This window comes from Prosopis cineraria, unplaced genomic scaffold, assembly GCF_029017545.1.
Source record: "Prosopis cineraria cultivar Desert tree isolate PC_DT_omini unplaced genomic scaffold, ASM2901754v1 PC2047, whole genome shotgun sequence".
In the NCBI taxonomy this organism is placed as follows: domain Eukaryota; kingdom Viridiplantae; phylum Streptophyta; class Magnoliopsida; order Fabales; family Fabaceae; genus Prosopis; species Prosopis cineraria.
This window is the reverse complement of record NW_026557372.1, coordinates 3,235-23,672: the sequence shown is the minus strand read 5'-3', so window position 1 is coordinate 23,672 and position 20,438 is coordinate 3,235. Positions and strand designations below refer to the sequence as shown.

General features: G+C 32.3%; 2 protein-coding genes across 3 annotated transcripts; both read right to left on the bottom strand.

Moving 5' to 3' along the window:
• Positions 1-915: 915 nt before the first annotated feature.
• LOC129301324 (TMV resistance protein N-like) lies at positions 916-7,331 on the bottom strand. 2 transcript variants are annotated; one of them, XM_054939895.1, is made up of 3 exons: positions 7,115-7,331; positions 6,562-6,669; positions 916-1,532 (listed from the first exon to the last, which is right to left on the bottom strand). In XM_054939895.1, the coding sequence occupies exons 2-3, from the start codon at positions 6,645-6,647 to the stop codon at positions 1,064-1,066; spliced, it is 555 nt and encodes a 184-aa protein (XP_054795870.1). In that variant the 5' UTR covers positions 6,648-6,669; positions 7,115-7,331; the 3' UTR covers positions 916-1,063. The 2 variants fall into 2 exon arrangements, with proteins under 2 accessions (XP_054795870.1, XP_054795872.1); XM_054939897.1 differs by having other exon boundaries at positions 916-1,517.
• Positions 7,332-14,238: 6,907 nt separating this feature from the next.
• On the bottom strand, positions 14,239-16,490 carry LOC129301325 (zinc finger BED domain-containing protein RICESLEEPER 2-like). Its single transcript, XM_054939898.1, has 5 exons — positions 15,940-16,490; positions 15,264-15,735; positions 15,119-15,179; positions 14,393-15,037; positions 14,239-14,285 (listed from the first exon to the last, which is right to left on the bottom strand). The coding sequence occupies exons 1-5, from the start codon at positions 16,488-16,490 to the stop codon at positions 14,239-14,241; spliced, it is 1,776 nt and encodes a 591-aa protein (XP_054795873.1).
• Between the last annotated feature and the right edge of the window lie 3,948 nt (positions 16,491-20,438).

The following is a 20,438-nucleotide window of genomic DNA, read 5'->3' as shown; positions in this document are numbered from 1 at the left end:
GGAAACAGCATACTGCAATCTCCTCTTATCTGCAACAACCATTACTAGCGGAAAATTTTCATTTTACACAAGTCAACAATGTGAGAGGATCTTGACAAATTACTGGTGGGGAAAATGAGAATAGAGAAATAGAGAAGATGAACACACACTTAACTATGAACCCAAATCTCTATAATTCCTCAGTTTTCCCCTCTTGTCACTACAAGGAATATGAGTTTGCCAACAATTGGCAAAGGTTTCAACCGGCATAAAATTGGATTCCTTAAAGGGTGAAACTGAGGCTATAGGCTAGTATGATACAAAATGGAAAAGGGAAAGGGAAAAACTCTACCATAAACATGGAAAACTTTATTTCCAACAAAGTCACTTTGCCATCTAACAAATACAATAAAAACACTTCCTCACTTTTTCCCATTTTCCAAATAACTTTTCCATGTACCAACCACCACATGCACTCTAAATTTTATAGGGAAAACCAGAAAGGAGTAATTTTTCAATATTAAAAACATGTTAGAGATTATGGCATCCTCAATACCTTAATTTAATTGTTGCTTAAATATCAGTCCTTCCTCCAAGGTGCAATTTTTAAACCCAAAAAAAAAACATGCAAACAATTGCAGGGCTATAAAACTATCATAATTTGAATAATTTACAGCATTATAAAAATAACAGACATGTCAATTTGACCAAATTCGGAGCAATATTTTAAGACAGAACAAAACATCATTTGTGCTTGTGAAATTGCCATACTTCTTTTTTTTTTTTTTTTTTTTGAAGAAGAAGTGAACACATTTTTGGCCAACTAATAATGCACACATGCTTTGACTTCAAAACTTTCAGCTGCTTGTCCAAACTCCACTCCAGCACATTGATTAGATGTATCGATATAAGACTTATTCTCTGCTAACGTACCGTTCTTATTTGTTAGATATTCTTCAAAAAATTCTCATATATAAAATTTCAAGTGATTAAAAAGAGAAAATTGTAGCTAGAAATCAATTGTGCGTGTCTGTTTAGGCTTAGCAAAATTGAAGAGAAATAAAAAAAAAGAAATATTTAAAAATTACCTGGAATTGAGCACAACAAACCCTGCAATGCTCGCGACTTCACGGAGAGCTGTTCTCCACCTCAACACTTCTTCTTCTGTGAGTGAACTTCGTTGTATTAAATCTCGAAATGCTTCTTCAAAACCAGATATTTGATTACGAACTTCGGATGGACCCACCCCATAGAACACAGGCAGAACAACTCGACCCTGTGCCCTGTGAAGCTCCATGATTTGTGAGAGCTCGTTAAGGCACCATCTAGAACCAGCATATTCTTTGGAGAAGATAATGATTGAAATTGTGGAAAGTTCAATTCCTCGTGACAATTCACTTGAGAGAGGATTCCCTCTGGGAAGGACCGCATCATCTTTGAAAACATGAATTCCAGCGCTCGATAGAGAGTAGAGATGTGAGGTGAAAGTCGCTCTAGTGTCTTCGCCTCTAAAGCTCAAAAACACGTCATACCGAGCCCTACCAGATGAACCACTTAAGGGGCAAAATCAGATTAACGCTCCTCCCAAATTATAAAATGCTTTGAAAAAAAATTTAACATTTTAAAATATAAAATACTTTAAAAATAAATTTTTATTAATAATATTTTTTAATATTAACCTCTCATATATATCTTTTTTTAATATTTTTTATAAATGAAATATTCAATAAAAAATATTTTTAAAAGTTTATATTTTTATTTTAAAAAAGTAAAGTTGTAAAGTGTGTTTAATAAATTTTATTAATATGTATGATTTTATCAAAAAAGTGTTTTATGATTTAGAATGGAGGGAATATTAAATTTCAAGAAGTAAGTACTATAATTGCAATTTTATCCTATTGTTATTGAATAAGTTCAAAACAATGTATTCATTGATATGTTTATTACTCTCTAAGGTTTTGGCTTGATTTTGCCCCAAAAAAAAAAAAAGTGGTTTTGGTTTTATTTTAGGATTAATGTCTAGTTTTTCCTTTAAACTATTTTTGCAAACAACACTCCTAGACTTTTCTATTATAGCAAATCATCTTTAAAGTCAATAAATCTTAGCAATGTTACCCTTGACATTAAATGAGCAAATGTTGACCATTAACCTTGTGACTTAGAACTAAGTTCCTTAAAATAATTAAATCATAGTAATGTTTCTTAACGTAATTAAATCAATAATATTACTCCTAACATAAAATTTGAGTTAGCAAAGTTAATGAACAATGTTTACCCATTTAAAGTCAAGGCCACATTATTATTTTTAAAAGTTTATATTTTTATTTTAAAAAAGTAAAGTTGTAAAGTGTGTTTAATGAATTTTATTGACATGTATGATTTTACTAAAAAAATGCTTTATAATTTGAAATAGAAGGAGTATTAAATTTCAAAAAAAAATACTATAATTGCAATTTTATTCTATTGTTATTGAATAAGTTCAAAAACAATGTATTCATTATTATGTTTATTACTTTCTAAGGTTTTGGCTTGATTTTGCCCCGAAAAAAAAAGTGGTTTTGGTCTTATTTTAGGATTAATGTCTAGTTTTGCCTTTGAACTATTTTCGCAACAACACTCTTAAACTTTTTTATTATAGTAATATCATCTTTAAAGTCAATAAATCTTAGCTGTTACCCTTGACATTAAATGAGCAAATGTAACCATTAACCTTGAACTTGAACTAAGTTCTTAAAAAAATAAATCTTAATGTAACTTAATTAGTTTAAATCATGTTAATTTATTACTCCTAACAAAATTAATGATTAATTTTACCCATTTAAGTCAAGGTGACATTATATATTTTTAAAAGTTTATATTTTTGTATAAATGTGTTCATTTAATCAATTTATTGGCATGTATGATTTTGCCAAAAAAATGTCTTATAATTTAAACGGATTGAGTATTAAATTTCAAAAAGTAAGTACTATAATTGCATTTTATCCTATTGTTATTGAATAAGTTCAAAACAATGTATTCATTGATATGTTTATTACTCTCTAAGGTTTTGGCTTGATTTTGCCCAAAAAAAATAAGTGGTTTTGGTTTTATTTTAGGATTAATGTCTAGTTTTTCCTTTAAGCTATTTTCGCAACAACACTCCTAAACTTTCTTGTTATAACAATATCATCTTTAAAGTCAATAAATCTTAGCAATATTACCCTTGACATTAAATGAGCAAATGTTGACCATTAACCTTGTGACTTGAAACTAAGTTCCTTAAAATAATTAAATCATATTAATGTTACTCTTAAAGTAATTAAATCATAATAATATTACTCCTAACATAAAATTATGTTAGCAAAGTTAATGATCAATGTTTACCCATTTAAAGTCAAAGCAATATTATTATGATTAAATTACTTCAAGGGTGACACTATTACACAAAAAGTTTAGGACAGTCAATGTTCCTACGAAATTAGTTCAATGGCAAAAATGGATATTAACTCTTGATTTACAATTACATATTCATGATTAGAGTACTTTAGAGTTGTCTCTTATCGCTAAAGCTTTAAATTTTTTCCTATTACCTTGTAAAATTTGTGAGGAGGTTCTAATTGAGAACCCGCCTAATTTCTATATTTGGTTGACTGTAGCGTGTTTGGAGGGCTCTTGTTAGCTGTGAGAGGCCTCAAGCTCGTGTTAAATTCGAACCCAGGTTTGAATGATAATTGTTGGAGGAGGCAGTTAGGATTTTGAATTTCTTGAGGTTCTTACGAATTAATCTTGGTTTAAATAATATCTATAATTTTTTTTTTTTTGGAGATTCTAGAGCATCTAATCGATGTAGAATATTTGTTTGGTGGACTGGAGGATTTCTAGAGTAAATTAATGCATGGAAATGAATTAAATGGAATATAGAGGATTGATTGAGTGAAGAAACAATAAGGAATGAGACTGATAATGGTGATCAACATAATTGGAGAAATTATAATTAGAACTTCTATTAATCGTCCCTTTAAATATATTATTATTGATGAACCCCATGCGGATTGAGTAGATTAATTTTGTTGCATTGTCATGGGCGAGTGGAGACCACAAATTGACTTGTATAAGTTAGGGAAGAGGTAACTACGTCTACCTTACCATGCATGCCTGGCATTCTGGTTTGATCTTTTTTATAGTGCATTAGTATTATGCAATATGTATGTATGTATTTTACATTTAGACATATAACCTAACCACTTGATTGATTTCGTTTTGTGAACTAGTTTTGTTAAGTGAGAATTTTGCCTCTTCAATAATGATCTGGAGTTTAGAACTGAAAAACTAATGCATGTTAATTGAAAAAGATTTATCATGATTCAATCACGTAAATGGGCTATGATGTTGAATTGTTGTTGAATGGGACTGAGTTGTTGGATGTAGTGAATATATGTTGATTATTTTTGCCATATGCTATGCCACTGCTACGTGCCTAACGGTTGGCCATTCTTAAAGCCTTGATATCTCTTTTTCCTTTGGCCAAGATTGTAAGGAGCTCTTGGCACACATAACACCTCTATGAAAGGTTTGAAAAGAGAAAAAACAAATGGACGGCTTAGTGGTAACTGGCAAGTTTTTTGTTTCTAGTCAGGCTACATATCTCCATTAGCAAGGTTGGAAAAGTTTAGTCATATAGATGGGTCTTGTTATTATAACTTATTAGTTACAAGTGATAAGGAAGAAATGATGAAAGATTTATGTAAGATAGTATTTGGATTAAATTTAATTTAAAATCTTAGATTTCAAATCTCAAATTTAAAATCCATGTATTTTAAATTCATATACACACAAGTAAATCTAAATCCATAAATTTTAAAATGCCCAAACGAGATTTGACTTAAATTCATATTCATATGTATCTAAATATAACAATATATATTTGAGTAATGACTTTTGTGAACTGGAAAGCATGAGTTACATAATTTTGAATTGTTAATTTCACTTAATTAACTCTAAACCACCCTTTATGTTTGTGTAAATAAGACTCTAATTATTTGAACCACGTGTCTCATTATTGTGGCTTAAACAATTTCAAGTGACTCAAATTTCAAAGAATCGATTATTTTGGCTAAAATCATGGTTTGGGAAAAACACAACCAACACCCACACCTCCATTTCTACATAATCAATTATTTACGATATAATCACATTTTACTTGAAGTTGGCAGCACTTGCTTATCAATTTTAATTTTTACAATTACCAGTATTTATTGTTTGTCGGAATGTTGACTCACCAAATATACCCCTCTCGAATGCCCCTTGCTTATATCCTCTCTCTATTGTCATTGGTGTTTCTGTGTGCTCCTGCCTCACTGCACCTCCACCTCTCTCCTCCCTTACCAAGTTATATATATTTTTTCCACAAATTAAGTTATTAATATACCTTAAAATATAATTTAAATTTGTAATTAATTAGTATATAATTGTATGTTAAGTAATTATATAAATATTAAATGGATCGCTATTATATTTTTAATCAAATATATAATTTAAATGATATATTTTACTTCTTAAATAACATTTAACAAATTTAATAATATTAGATATAAATTTATTACTAATTTAATTTTTAAAAACAATTTTTTTATAGTAATTTGTACAGTTAAAATAATTTTAATTAAATTATTAAACATCTTTAATTTTTTAAAATTATTTTAAAAAAATAATATCAAAACAGATTGTATTATAATATAATCAATTATAATTAAATAAATTATATTAATTAAATATTTTTATAATTAATTATAATCAACTGAAATTCAAATACATTCTTAAAATTTTATTGCATGTAAATGAATGATTTGTAATAAATTTATGATTTAAATGTTAGATGATCAATCATTATGACTCGATTTTAATTTTTTATATTTAACTATCATAAATTTATCTTTTCATAACATTTTATATTATTCAATCTATTATAACTATATGTCTCTCTCTTTTTTAACCAAAATATGCATGAGCTTGTTTAAAAAACTTATTTTATGAACAATTTTTTATTTTTAAAAAAAAAATAAAAAATATTTGATAATATGTTTTTACAAAAATCTTGGCAAAATATATTAAGTATACTCAATATACTTGTTGTTTTAATTAACTCAAGATATGTGTATAATTTATTATTATTTATTTTATAATAAATTTTTATTATTAATGTTATTAACATATTAAAATAATTATATTTTAATGTAATTGAATAAAAATATATTAAATATATAAGGTTAAGAGAAAATACTTCGAAAGTGCCTCTAACCAAATCTGACCAAATCATTATTTTTTTTTAAAATATTTTTATTAATAATAACTTTATATTTATTGTAAGATGTTTAATAAAGATAAAGTTAATTGAAAAGTAGGTAATTATTTTATTAGAAGTAAAATTTAATTAAAAATATATTATATTTTTTTATTTCTAATTAAATCAAGACATAAGTGTAATCTATGATCATTTATTTTATAATAAATTTTTATTATTAATATTATTAATATATTAAAATAATTATATTTTAATGTGGTTGAATAAAAGTATATTAAATATATAATGTTAAGATTAAATACCTTATAATTGCCTCCCCCCAACGCCATACATCATGATCCTCATCCGAAGCAGCACCAGTACCGAAAAAAGTCCATCCTTTTGTCATCGGAGACTGCGACCGTTTCAACCTTTATGCCCGCAAATGAGAGTGGGGGGTTTATACAATCATCAACCAATCGAATCTAATTTCAAAATACATATTTCAATCATCTGAAAAGAGCAAATTACATTTTGCCTTGTTAAACTTGAAAATACATATTTCAATCATCTTACTTTTACTTGACTTCAAAACTTGAAAAGAGCAAATTACATTTTGCCTTGTTAAACTGAAAACTCTGTCATAGAAATCACCGATTCCTCTATTATTTTCCAGAAGAATCGGTGATATATGCTCTCCTTTCTCCGATGAATTTTAAAATAAGAAAAACCAAAGAATCCGTTGAAATTAAAACAGCGTCGTTTCGTTAAAACTCAACAAGTGATCGATCAAAGACTGGATCAGGAACAGATCAAATAGAAAGATGAAAGCAGATTAGTTGTTTAGGGTCAGATCGAGATTAGATGGGAAGTTACCTGTCAAGCTGGGGTGATCGATGAGAGATTGATCTTATTTATCTATCGCATCGATCAGAATAAGATTGAGAGATACGAGGCTTTTGCTGCTTTTAAATCTCGCTCCATGAGAATTTTCCGGAGAAATGAGGATGTGAATCATGTGATGAAGGCTCTAGTGAAAGTATTCACGAAGCTGCCCAGGAAAGTAAAGCTAAAGCGTTTAAACTTTAAAGGCTTTTCTTTTTTCACAAGAAAGTCTTGTACGTTTGGAACGGGAGTCAGTCAATTAACACAGGGGAACGGCCATGATAAGAAATCTGAACCGTCGAGATTCTGAATGGTTCAGATTAACAATTTTTACTTTTATTTTTATTTCATAATCATTAAAATAAAAATTATAAAAAATATTAAATCTATTTTATTATCAATTTGAATCATATATACTTAATCTTATAGTTCAATTCAATATTAAAATTTTTAAAAATTTTAGAAATTAATTATCTAGAATTGCTCTGGGTAGTCTTTTTTTAAAATTTTTAACTCACAATTATTTTGAAGTTTTAATTTAGATATTATCTTTCTTTTAGGGATTTAGGATTTTAAATTAACATGTTATTGAATTAATTAAAAAATTAGTATTGATTGTTAAAATTAGTAATGATAAGTACCTTTATTATCTTCAAACTAAAGTAAGTTAGATTATATGACTTGTACTTTAATGCTACAGGCAAGTTTTTTTGGATGCGATAAAGCACTATAGCCTTGATGAGAAAGAAAATAAGTTGAAATTGAAAATTCAAAATGAAAAAAATATAAAAATATTAATTAAAATAAACAAACAAATTAAATAATTTCATCATGTTTGATCTATTATCCAGCTGCACATTAGTAGAATTCAGGTAGTAAAACCTTGTAGTTTTAACAGCACCCGACATAATCCGAATCAACATCTAGTGGCTCCTAAAACAATTTGAAAGCATATGTCATAAAATTTAGAATGACAAGATAAATTAAATTCATTAGAATACCACTAAACTCACCCTTGTATATAAAGTACTAGAAATAACATCTCCGCAATATACAACCCGTACACAATTTCAATCACTATAAAATTTCATATACAGCTCAACCATTAATCAAAAAATCAAATGATAAAAAATTTTCAATCAAACTAGTTGAATGTTGTTCAAACAAAAATACAAAAAAAAAAAGAATATAGATTTAGATAAAAATAAAAATTAAATATAACTCTCATCTAATCATATATTATTAGTTTAACAAGCATTTTTAAGTTATCCAGGTTGAATCATTTCAGATAAAGAGATTCAAAGGAAATGAGAAGAAGAGAAAACACAACAATTACATAATGATGCATGAACACCTAATGGAGGAGAGGAGCAGACCCATAAAGTTGATGACTAAAGATGAGTGCTCACGGTGTTTCAAAACACAGCAAAACAATGGTGAAGGTTGTCAGTGGTGAAGAAATGGGAGAGGAAGAGAAGAGATATGAGGAGACAATGAACACAAAAAATGAATGTTTGATTTGAGGGTGGGGGTCTGATATAAAAGGTATATTGGATAGTTAACATTTTAACCTTCCAATATAAGAGATATAATTAGACAATTATTAATAATAATCATGTAATATATTTTTTTATTTTAAGAATTTTCAAATATTTGAAATATTCAAACATATATTGAATGGTAGATATATTAAACAGTTATTAATAGAATCATTCAATAAGTATAAATATTGGACGGTTAATATTATAACAATCTAATAAGACCTGTCATTTATTCTTCATTCTGTAGTAGTGCAATAGATTATTTTGAGCATCTTTCATCCAATATCATTACTTCTTGTGATGGACTACCATTACTTCACAAGTTATTGGCTCTCTTCTATATAATAGGACACCGCAAGAGTGGCGAGGTGTACTGCATGAATTGGATACAATTCCTTATAAAGGTGATATAGAAAAAAAGCTCCACATTAGCATTAAATTTTTAACTAATTCTGAGAAAGATTTGTGCTTTAATATAGCTTGTTTCTGTGTGGGTCAGAGTAAAACCTATGTCACACAGTTGTTAAAAGGCTCATGATTTCCCTTAGAAATAGGAATGCCTGTACTCATTAAGCATTACCTTGTAAAGGTCAAGAATGACAAGCTTTATGTTCATGATTAGCTGCGGCAACAAGTAAGAAGCCGTCCTGAGAAGCCAAAGCTGAAATATAGTTATGATGTATTCTTATGTTTTAGAGGTGATAATACACGTAAATCACGTAAATCCTTTGCTACTCATCTTTGATATGCTATAAAGCAAGTAGGTATTGACATGTACATGGATGAAGAATGAATTGAAATAGGAGGAAATATTTCATCTTCACTGCTCCAAGCAATCAAAAGTTCCAAAATTTCAATAGTTATATTATCAAAGACTGATGCTGGCTCTAGTTGGTGTTTGCAAGAATTAAGCAAAATCACCAGATCTGAGGTTGCCGGTGCCGGAGCTACTCCTTGTCGATTGTCCTTTTGTCTCATTCCTTGCCTTCCTTGCTATCGTGCTTTGAGCTTTCTTCTTGTTCTTCATCATCTGATGCTCTGCATTTTTCTATGTTCGTTATCCGTTAGTTTCGCCATCCATGAAGAGTTGCATTTGTTGATCATGGTCCTTAAATAGTAGAATACTGCATCAAATTGTTCTGTAATGTGGAGAAACCACTTCTAAGTAGGGAATGCTGGATGCAAGATCGGAAGGTGAAGATCTCGGTGCTTCAATGTAGAGATCTTAGTGCTTCAACCGAGGTGGAGATTGACTGAGGTTAGGTCCCGGATGTAGAGCTCCGGAGGTGAAGTAGAGGAAGGTGAAGTAGATCTAGAGGTGCAGCTCAGGAGGTCACGGGAGGAGCAAAATACCATGCACAGCAAGATAAAATAATCAGACAGCCTCGTGGATAGATAGATAAGAGGAGAGAGAAAGCATAAAAAATTTAACACATCATTAATGCTTCCAACGACTTCTAACATTAACGCTGATGCTAAACCCACGTCGGGTCGTTTGGATTTCAGTTGGGTATAATAGATTATGAAAATAATTGATTAAGTGGTAGATTTTAATCATAATTGATTATGTTATAACGTAATCTGTTTGGATACTGTTTTTTTTAAAATTGATTTTAACAGAATTGAAGATATTTGGATAATTTAATCAAAATTAATTTTTAACTATATAATTTAATTTTTAAATATCAAATATTAATTTTTTAAATATATAAACTTTAAATTTTATTAAGGAAAAAAAAAAGAAAAAGAGAGAGTTTAATTTTATTTTTATTAAATTATGTGCTTTCTTTGTAATTTTTTTCTAGGCCTGTTTTTGTAATTTTCCCCAACGTTTTTGACAAACTTTTGGCAAAAAGCGGACGAAGGGAGCTTCGGGAAAAACGCGCGTTTTGGCCCAGAATCGATTTTTGATCATTTTCGACTGTTTGGATAGATTGACAGAAAAAATCGATTTTGGATCCAAAACGCGCGTTTTCTCCTTATCCAAACGGGCACGTCTTTGGGCTTCCAAAAAAATGCTCGGTTATGGCTAATTGAGATTGAAATTTTTTTCCTAATCCAAACAACACAAAATGAGCTTTTTATATCCTAACTTTAGTTTGACTGATTCTAACTAAAGTTGAAAGTTAATCTAAAATGCACTTAGTCCCTTTCGTGAGGTCAGAATTGCGTGCAGTGCATTCCTTGCCTTTTTTTTTTTATTTAAAAGCAATTATCAATAACACCCATTTACCCACCTATATTTACATTTTTTTCCTTTAAAAAAAAAAAAACACTGGTGCACCCACTTATCCTTTCCGTTATGTTGGTTCTGACACTCCTTATTATAACATCCTAATTTTTAGATAAAAAAAATTTATGAAATTTAAGTTTTTTTTAAATGATGATAATAATAGGAATTTATATTATTTGAGGTTATTTGAAAATAATAATATGGGTAGGCATTTAATTATGAATTAAAAACTTAATTTTAAAATTATATAAGAAATATTTTGTTAAGATATAATTTTAAGATTTAAAAAAAATTATTATTAATGTGTGTGTGAGAGTTAAAAAAAAAAGAAAAGAAAAGAAAGTAAAAAAAAAGGGGATGGGGTTTAGTCCCACATCGGTTAGATGTGGGAATGAAAGGCACCTCCTCATGTATAAAAAGAGGAGGTGCATGGTGGAGGAAGCATAAGGAATTATTTATTGCAATTTGTGAAAATTGCAACTAAGGGCCCAAGATGCAATTTGTGAAAATTGCAAGTAATGGCCCAAATGTTTGAATAATTAAATTCAAACCTATAGTTTTTTTTAATATAATTTTAGGACCCACAATCCCATTTTTATATTATTTTTCTCTCTTCCTCTCACGTTGCTCGGCGTCTTCTTGCAAGGGAGGATTATTTTCTTTTTCTTCAGGTATGTTCTAACTTTCCTGTTTAGATTAGCATTTAAAAATTTATTTAATTACAAAATTAATTTTATAGTTATTTTCTAAATAATATTAGCTTTCTAGTGATATGATTATTTTGTAGGATAGAGTAAATATTCTGATTAAGATTTTTCTATAGGATAGTTAATCTGATGATATGATAAATTAAAAATATAGGTTAAAACTCTTAGGGATATAATAAATATTATATAATATTTTTTTGAGGTTGAAACTCATATTTAAGAATTTTTGAGTTAAAATCTAGATCTATATGATTGAATTTATGTGGAATCTGAGATGTAGGGATAAACCTATGATTATTAAATATTTATTTAAGTATGAATAGGTATTTTTGAGGTTACAGAAAGGTGATTTGAGGCTTCAGGATAATTCTAAAATTTTTAATTTATTTTTGGACGAATTTTTAGAATATAGAAGGATGAAATTGTGATACTAGAAGTGAATTGAGGATAAAAAAATAGTTTATTAGGGTACGAAAATTTTAAAAAAGAATTTGGGAAGTTAAATGAGGCATAAATCTTAAATTAGTATTAATATGGATTATAGATCTAAGACTTTCTAACTCTTTAAATTAGAGTTATTTATTTTAATGTAAAATTAATATATAGTATTGTGAAATAATTATGTAGATTATATTGACAAAGATAGTGGTGAACAAGGAGTTGTGAAGGGTAACTTGTTATTCAAGACACAAGGTAACCATTATTAATGTGTTGTGATGGGTGTGTTTGTGAATGGTTATGTGTTGTTTTGTTGTTTGGGAAAAATTATGAATTATTGAAAATAAATACTGTATATACTTGTTTGAAATTATTGCCAAGTGGGTTAAAAATTTATTTTTGTTTATCATGATGAGATATTATTGTTCGGATATATTCTTGTTTGGATATTTGAATGATGCATGACTTGTCAGGGTATTTTAATGTATGGTGTTAATGAGAATTTCTGTTCGGTTAATTATTACCACGTGGTAAGCCCTCATTGGACCCAATGAGTGGCGTGTCGCTTGGTCCAACTCACCTTTGGCCGGGTGATTTGGCGTCCGAGCATGGCGAAAGGAGGATATAAGGTGCAGTCGTGCAAAATAAATACTTGTTTGGTTTGTTTGAAAATATTGTTCGATTAAATATTTTGTGTGCCCACTTAGCAATCGCATGATTAGTTACATCCGCATACATCATTACATATTAATTTTTGGTTACTGGAACTTTTAAGTCTCATTCCCCGTGGTTAACATTTTTACAGGAGCGAGTCCGGTCGAGAAAGCACCAGAGGTGTAACTATGGTGTATGAGACACCATCTTTTATGTTGCTTCTTATTTTGGATTATACAATGTATCTTGCGCCAACTTAGGACATATCTTCTTTGTGAAGCATGTAAACTCTAATCCTTTTTATTAAAAGTATTTATATGACCAAGAGGATTATGTCTGTCCCTCTTGATTCATGACCTGAATTAAATATCATGCCATGAGGATCCTGTCTGTCCCTCATGGTTCTAATTAGGGGTGTTCACGGGACGGGACGGGACCGGAACACCCTCGTCCTGTGGCCCGTCCCGAAAAATGATCGGGACTCAAAATTTGTCCCATGTCCTGTCCCGTCCCGGAAGTTGTCCTGTCCCGAAAGGAGTCGGGACGGGATCGGGATGGGACCGGGACGTCCCGAATGCACATCAACAAGATTATTACAATCTTCCAACTTATTAATTGACAAGAATAAGCATATGTTACATTAATTAGAACCCCAAAAAATTTTAATGCAAATTTCATTATGAATATGATTAATCATAGAAGTAATGACAGACTAGAAGAATTAAACCATATAAATTAAATTTTGTTCACAACTCAACACCCAGATCTTTTTCTTTGAAAATATTTCTTAACAATGTCCTACTTTTATGGGAGATTTGGAGAGAAAAAAATTACCTCATACTGCTTCCATTTGAACGGCACTTGAATTCTTCCCATATTCTCCATCACTTCAAATTCCTTCCCTGCAAAATCATATTGAAATAAAAAGATTCAGTCTTGTTATTTGCCTAAAGTATTCCTATAATTAATTTATCATTAATTGTAGAACTGAAATTACTGTAAAAACACATTAAAGTTTTGAGAAAGAAGCTACTTTTAGCGTGCCCCTGCAATTTATAAGTGGCAAAGAAAGATTGCCTCTACTTTTAGCGTGCCCCTGTAGTTCATAACCCTGATACTTAAAAATTGCTATGGTAAAGAAAGAAACAAATTAGAGGAAACAAATTTATTGTAAGCAAAGCTATACTATGTCAAGGTATTAAACCTGCCACTTTTTCTTGACCTTCTTCATACAATGTAGTCTCAATTAGTGATGCCGCCATCTTCCCCATAAGAATATGCTTAGTCATGTAGAAAAAAAATTCAAGAAAAAGAATGCTTTTGGAAATACCAAGATTTCCTACTAAAAGAAAAAAAACCAATAACAGAAAATCAAATTAAATCAAGTCTAAGAAGAACATTTCAGCAGCAACATTCAAAAGACAAACAACAATAACAATTCAACAAATACAGCTCAACAAAGACAAGTAACTTCCAAGTGATAAGTGCAACAACAAGTCAAGAATCAACAATTTAATCCCCAAGGATAACTTCAACTTTGAGTCATTGCTCTTCCTCTTCAACTGAGATATTTGAAGCCAATGATTCTTCTGAAAATAAAACAATAAACACAATATAAACAAAAATTATTAAATATAGATAAACGAAAAGTTAAATCATATTAAAAGAAATAATCAATTATAAAAAATGATATTACCTTCCACAGCTTGCTCTGTATCGTTAAAATCATCAACGTCAACACCCTTCAATTTTGCAGTTGATGGAGATAGCCAGTTTTGGGCACAAATTAGTGCCTCGACCATCTTTGGAGATAGGGAGCTCCTAGAATCATCAATTACACGACCTCCTATGCTAAATGTAGATTCTGAAGACACAGTGGAAACAGGCATGGCCAATACATCACGTGCAATCAATGAAAGGACTTTATATTTAGCCGAATTCAATTTCCACCACGTTAAAATGTCAAAATTTGGATCAAGTGCTTCAGCTAACTCATCATGCAAATACTTGTCCACCTCTGCATACTTATCTGCTTGAATCTCAGTCTCTTTTTGGGCGAGAAATCTTTGAAATGAAGCCCTAGACCTAGAACTTAAGAAAGTTAAAGGCCTACGATCTGATCCAAGTGATTGAGTCAAACTACTTTCACTTGCTCCTTGTGTCTGACTTTGACTCTGACTTTGAGTCTGAGATGTGTCAACCCCACTTGAATAATGATCATACAAACGATATAAGACATCTGAGACCTTTTTTGTCATAGCTTCACGTTGTGTAGCCTCAGGAAACATATCCTCAAAAGCAAACTGCAAATATTTCATTTTATACCTTGGGTCAAGTACCACTGCTACCACAAGCAAAAGATTAAGTTTCTCTAAGTTCCCCTAATACTTATTATACTTAGTCAACATGCTCTTAGCCATACCACAAAGCAAGGAATCATGATTGTTTGCACTTTCATATAAAACTGCAAAGACATCAACTATCTGTTGAAAGCAAACATTTGAGGTCACATAAAGTGATCCTGAAAATTGCAAAGTAATATCATAGAACACCTTTAAAAAGATTACAAAATCTTTTGCATCCTTCCAATCATTTTCATTAGGGGGACCAATCAAATTTTTATCTAAGAAGAAGTTTCTATAATCATTATCTTGCTGCTCCATCCTCTCAAAAACGCTGTAAAATTTAATTGCACTCTCTAACATTATGTAAGTTGAATTCCATCGAGTTGGACAATCCATGCTTAGTAGCCTCCTTGAATCAATTTTCATTTTTTCCACAAGCTCCTTGAATTTATGAAACCTTGATGGAGAAGATCTCACATATTTAATGGCATTCCGAATGCCTTCAATACACTTGTGCATATCCTTCACACCATCAGAAACAATCAAATTTAAGATATGCGCACAACAACGCAAGTGCAAGAACTCCCCATCACAAACTAAACCATTCCAATGCCTCAAGACCCCCTTTAAAGATGCCAAAGCAGTGTCATTAGAAGAAGCATTATCAACCGTGATTGTAAACACCTTATCAATGCTCCAAAACAGCAAGCATTTCTTAATTTCTTGAGCAATTGTTTCTCCCTTATGATTTTCAACTACACAAAAATTCAAGATTCACTTTTGATATGTCCAATGCTCATCAATCCAATGAGCAGTTAAGCACATATAACTGGCATTTTGATTGGAAGTCCAAGTATCGGTAGTGAGAGAAACACGGATTTGAGATTTTTTAAAATACCTTTTCAACTTTCTAGCTTCTTCAAGGTATAACTTGTAGCAATCTCTAGTAACTGTCGCTCTTGAAGGGACTTGAAAGCGAGGTTCTAGCCTTCTCATCATCTCTTTAAAACCATCACCTTCCACAACATTAAAAGGCATTTCATCCAATATCACAAATATAGCAATGGCTTGTCTGCAATCGAGTTGATTAAATAGATGATGGCTCAAAGTTTTAGATGACCCTAATTGAGAGCCTGATAGCAAAGACTGTGCCAACTTGTTTGCTTTGTTCGGATTTCTAGGATATCTTTTTACATGTTTTCTCATTCCATTTGTCCCATGTCTTGTAGAGTCACAACCAATTGTCATTGGGCAGTACTTACACTTAGCACGGGGTTCTCCATTAGTTTTGTCCAACGGCAACCTTTCAAAATGCGCCCAAACAGCTGATTTATGTCTCTTTCTTCTACTTTCTCCTTCATTCTTTGACTCATTTTCCTCTTCAGTATTATTAGGTGATGAAGCATTTTTTGTTTCTACATTTTCTTGAAGGGTGGGTGTAGTGGCCATTTTTTTTTGCACTGTAGATTTGGCCAACAGCAACAACAACAATTACCCTTAACTAATTAAAACGTCATATTAAATATTCAAATAGGAATGCATAAAAATCAAGGGCATTAAATTTCAATCTAAATCATGTAACCAAATACTTAAATAATCTATATGGTTAATATTTGTTTTACTTAATCCAGAGGATGCAAATAAAATTGTGCATGTAACAGGTTCGGTTGGAAGCATCACCACTTCTTGTTCTTGTTAAATAGAATTCTAACACGTAAATTAATATAATCAAGTTAATTAAAACATGGATATATATACTACATTTGTAATGAAGTATCTACTTTTGTCAATCTACAAATATAAATAGTATATACATGGGCATATATATTTCAAATATAAATAGTATTTTTCTTTACCAATAGAACCGTAAAATCTCATACACAGAACAGAAGAGGATATACATGGGCATTGATTTATCAACTCGAAATACCAAACATAAGCTCAATCATCTCATCCCTATTAATTTATTTCTCAGCATTCAACAAGACAATAAATGAGCAATAAAACGCACCAGATTTGAGGACTCCTTGCAGATCTGAGTAGAAGAGAATGATGGATTTGAGGTAGCACCAGATCTGGGTAGAAGAGAATAACCTTGCAGCTACGTCAAATAACCTTACAATAAATACCTTTTAGCTGCATCATGTGGAGGTGGAGAAGGAGGCGCGAGCATGAAGGCGAAGCTATGCGAAGGGAATAATAACACTTGTGCAGCTCTCGTCTTCGAGGTTACGAAGATGTGGAACTGGAAGACATGAACAGAGAAAGCGTTGCTGTGCGAAGGGAATAATAACAGTTCAGAAATGAGATTCAGGGAGGAATGTGTGGAGCTGTGCTGTGCGAAACCGAAATTGAAGGTTTGCTCTGCTGAGCTGTGCGATACTACGATTGATCTGCGAGACTGCGATTGCGATTGAGGGTTGGAGGCTTGGAGCTGGAGGCTGGAGCTTTGAAAGGGAGATCTAGAAAGTGGAAAGTGGAAACCGAAGTCTGGATCTGGAAAGTGGATCTGGAAACTGAAATCTATCGCATGCGTGGTGTGTCTTAGCTGTCCTGAAAATTAAAAAATGCCATTAAAAATCAGTTTAATTAAAATAAATAAATAATAGTTAAAATTAATATATATATATATATATAATTATATGCTGAATATAAACGGGACGGGACGGGATGTCCCGATGGCTGGCCCGAGTCCCGTCCCGTCCCTATTTTGGCCCTGTCCCATAAAAGTCCCGTCTCGAATTTTTTTGGGCCGGGACAGACCCGTCCCAATATGATCGGGACGAGCACGGGCCGGTACGGGTCAGTCGGGCCGGGTACATCTTGAACACCCCTAGTTCTAATTGCTTTTTGAGATATTTTAAGACCTGTGGTATATTGTATTGGATGTACCATGGTAGAAATTTTTCTACCATGATAAGGGTATGATGAGGGTTCAATGAAAAAAAATGATTTATTGAATTAATAATTTGTGAAAAATCGGTTTGTAAATTTGAAGTTGTTACATATTGGTATCAGAGCATCAGGTTTCGAGCCTATATTTTAGTAACACTTATTTAAACTTTTGTTTGAAACTATTATTTGTGTGAATTTAATATGTATTTATTATGTGTGGTGCATTGCATATAGTCGGTTGGCAATATACATTGTTATGGTGCTTTTCATTGTATGGCCATTATATAGCTAGGCTAATTTTATTATTTATATCTTGTATCCTTTAGGAGGGAAGAGAAAATGCCTGTTACTCGCGGTAACTCAGGATTCCAACATGAGCACCTGCCACCGCCACTGCCAAATGAGGAGCCTGACTTGGCGGAATTGAGAAAGCTTGTGAAAACATTAACAGACAAGGTTCAAGGATACGAACAAGAGTTGACGGAGCTAAAGAAGCAAAAGGTAACTGAAAATGGAGATAGGGCTCATGTTGAGAGTTATGTGGGGGAAGGCAGTTTCTCACATCCTGCCACTCCGAGAGATCATGAGTCTAGAAGGGAGGAAATTAAGCAGGAGGAACAGAGAGCCCCACCGACCATTACTGATGTGTGAGAAACTATTATGAAGTTTAACCCTCCTACATTTGATGGTAACCTTAAACCATTCGTGGTAGAGGAATGGGTGAAGAGACTCGAGTCCATCTTTCGAGTAGTCACATGCACCAGCAATCAGAAAGTACAAGTAGCATTAGTGCTCCTAGTGAAAGGAGCAAGAGATTGGTAGGAGACAGCAGGGCCCAGGGATGATTCTACACTCACCTGGGAGGAATTTAAGGAAAAATTATTTAGGCATTACTTTCCAGCAGAGTTAAGGTCTGAGAAGGAAGCGGAGTTCCATGCCTTTAAGCAAGGGAACCTCGATGAGGACACATTCATTGCTAAGTTTCAGGAGTTATCTAGATACTCCATGTACCTGCAGTATAGGGATGATTCTGAATGGAAGGCCAAGTGGTTATTGGAGAAGGCTAGACCAGAATTAAGGGAGCAATTGGCTCATCTAGATATTCGAGATTATGACGAAATATGCATAAAACTACAAGTAGTAGCTCGTAGTAAGAAGGAGGTCGAGAGAGAGAAGAGGGGTTATTCATATAGTAGACCCCCAACCTACCCTCGACCCACCAGAGGCATTATGAAGAAAAACCATCAGGGTTCGAGTAGCTCATGGAACCAAGGAAGGCAGAAGGGTCTATTTCAAAGGGATCAAGGACAGAGGAGCTATCATAGTAGTTATCAGGGGTCACAGAGGAGCCCAACAGTATCTACCCCTGCCCCGAGTACAGCGAGCTTTCAACAGTGCACTAAATGCGGGCGTCGTCATTTCGGACAGTGCTGGGTCTGTTACATTTGTGGGAAACCCGATCACATTGTAAAGTTTTGTGGGGACAACCGGGGCTCAAATATGAAGAACCCTTCCCAACATCCTACTGTCTCTGGCCGTGTGTTTGCTCTTACTCAGGACACCATGAACTCCCCAGATGCCATTAGAGGTAACATCAAAATCCTTCATCATGATATTGTTGCATTATTTGATTCGGGTGCTATACACTCTTTTATTTTTGAAACTTGTGTAAAGAACCTTGATTTGCCTGTGTGTATTTTACCTTTTGATATGAATGTGTCTACTCCTGCGGGAGAATCTGTGAGGACTACTAAGACATGCCTTAACCTAGTGGTCGAGTTTAAAAATAGGAAAACAACTATGGACTTAATTATCCTACCACTGAGAGGTATGGATGTAATTGTGGGAATGAATTGGATGGCTGCAAATGGTGCTATCCTAGATTGTAGAGAGAGGAGTGTGTCTTTATCTTCTTTGTCGATGACCCCAGTCGAGACTCAAGATCATGTTTTCTTGTCGGCGGCGCAAGTTGATAGATGTATGAAGAAGGGTTGCCAGGCCTACATGGTTTTTCTTCTCTATCCAAACTGAGATTGATGAAGGCGTGAAGAATATCCCAATTGTCAAAGAATGCGGATGTATTTCCAGACGAGTCTCCGGTTTACCCCCAAAGCGTGAGGTAGAGTTCTCAATTGAATTGGTACTCGGTACAGGGCCAATTTCTAAGGCTCCTTATTGGATGTCCCCTTCAAGTTTAGCAGAACTGAAAAAGCAAATTGAAGAGCTACTTGAGAAGGGTTTCATCAGACTGAGTGTTTTCACCTTGGGGATCTCTAGTCCTTTTTGTAAAGGAGAAGGACGGAAGCCTCCGATTGTGCATTGATTATAAACAATTGAACAAAGTAACCATCAAGAACAAATATCCACTTTCGAGAATCAATGATTTGTTGGATCAGCTTGTGGGATCCGCAGTTTTCTCAAAGATTGACTTAAGGTCAGGGTACCACCAATTGAGAGTAAGAGCGAGGATATACCTAAGACAGCATTTCGGACGAGATATGG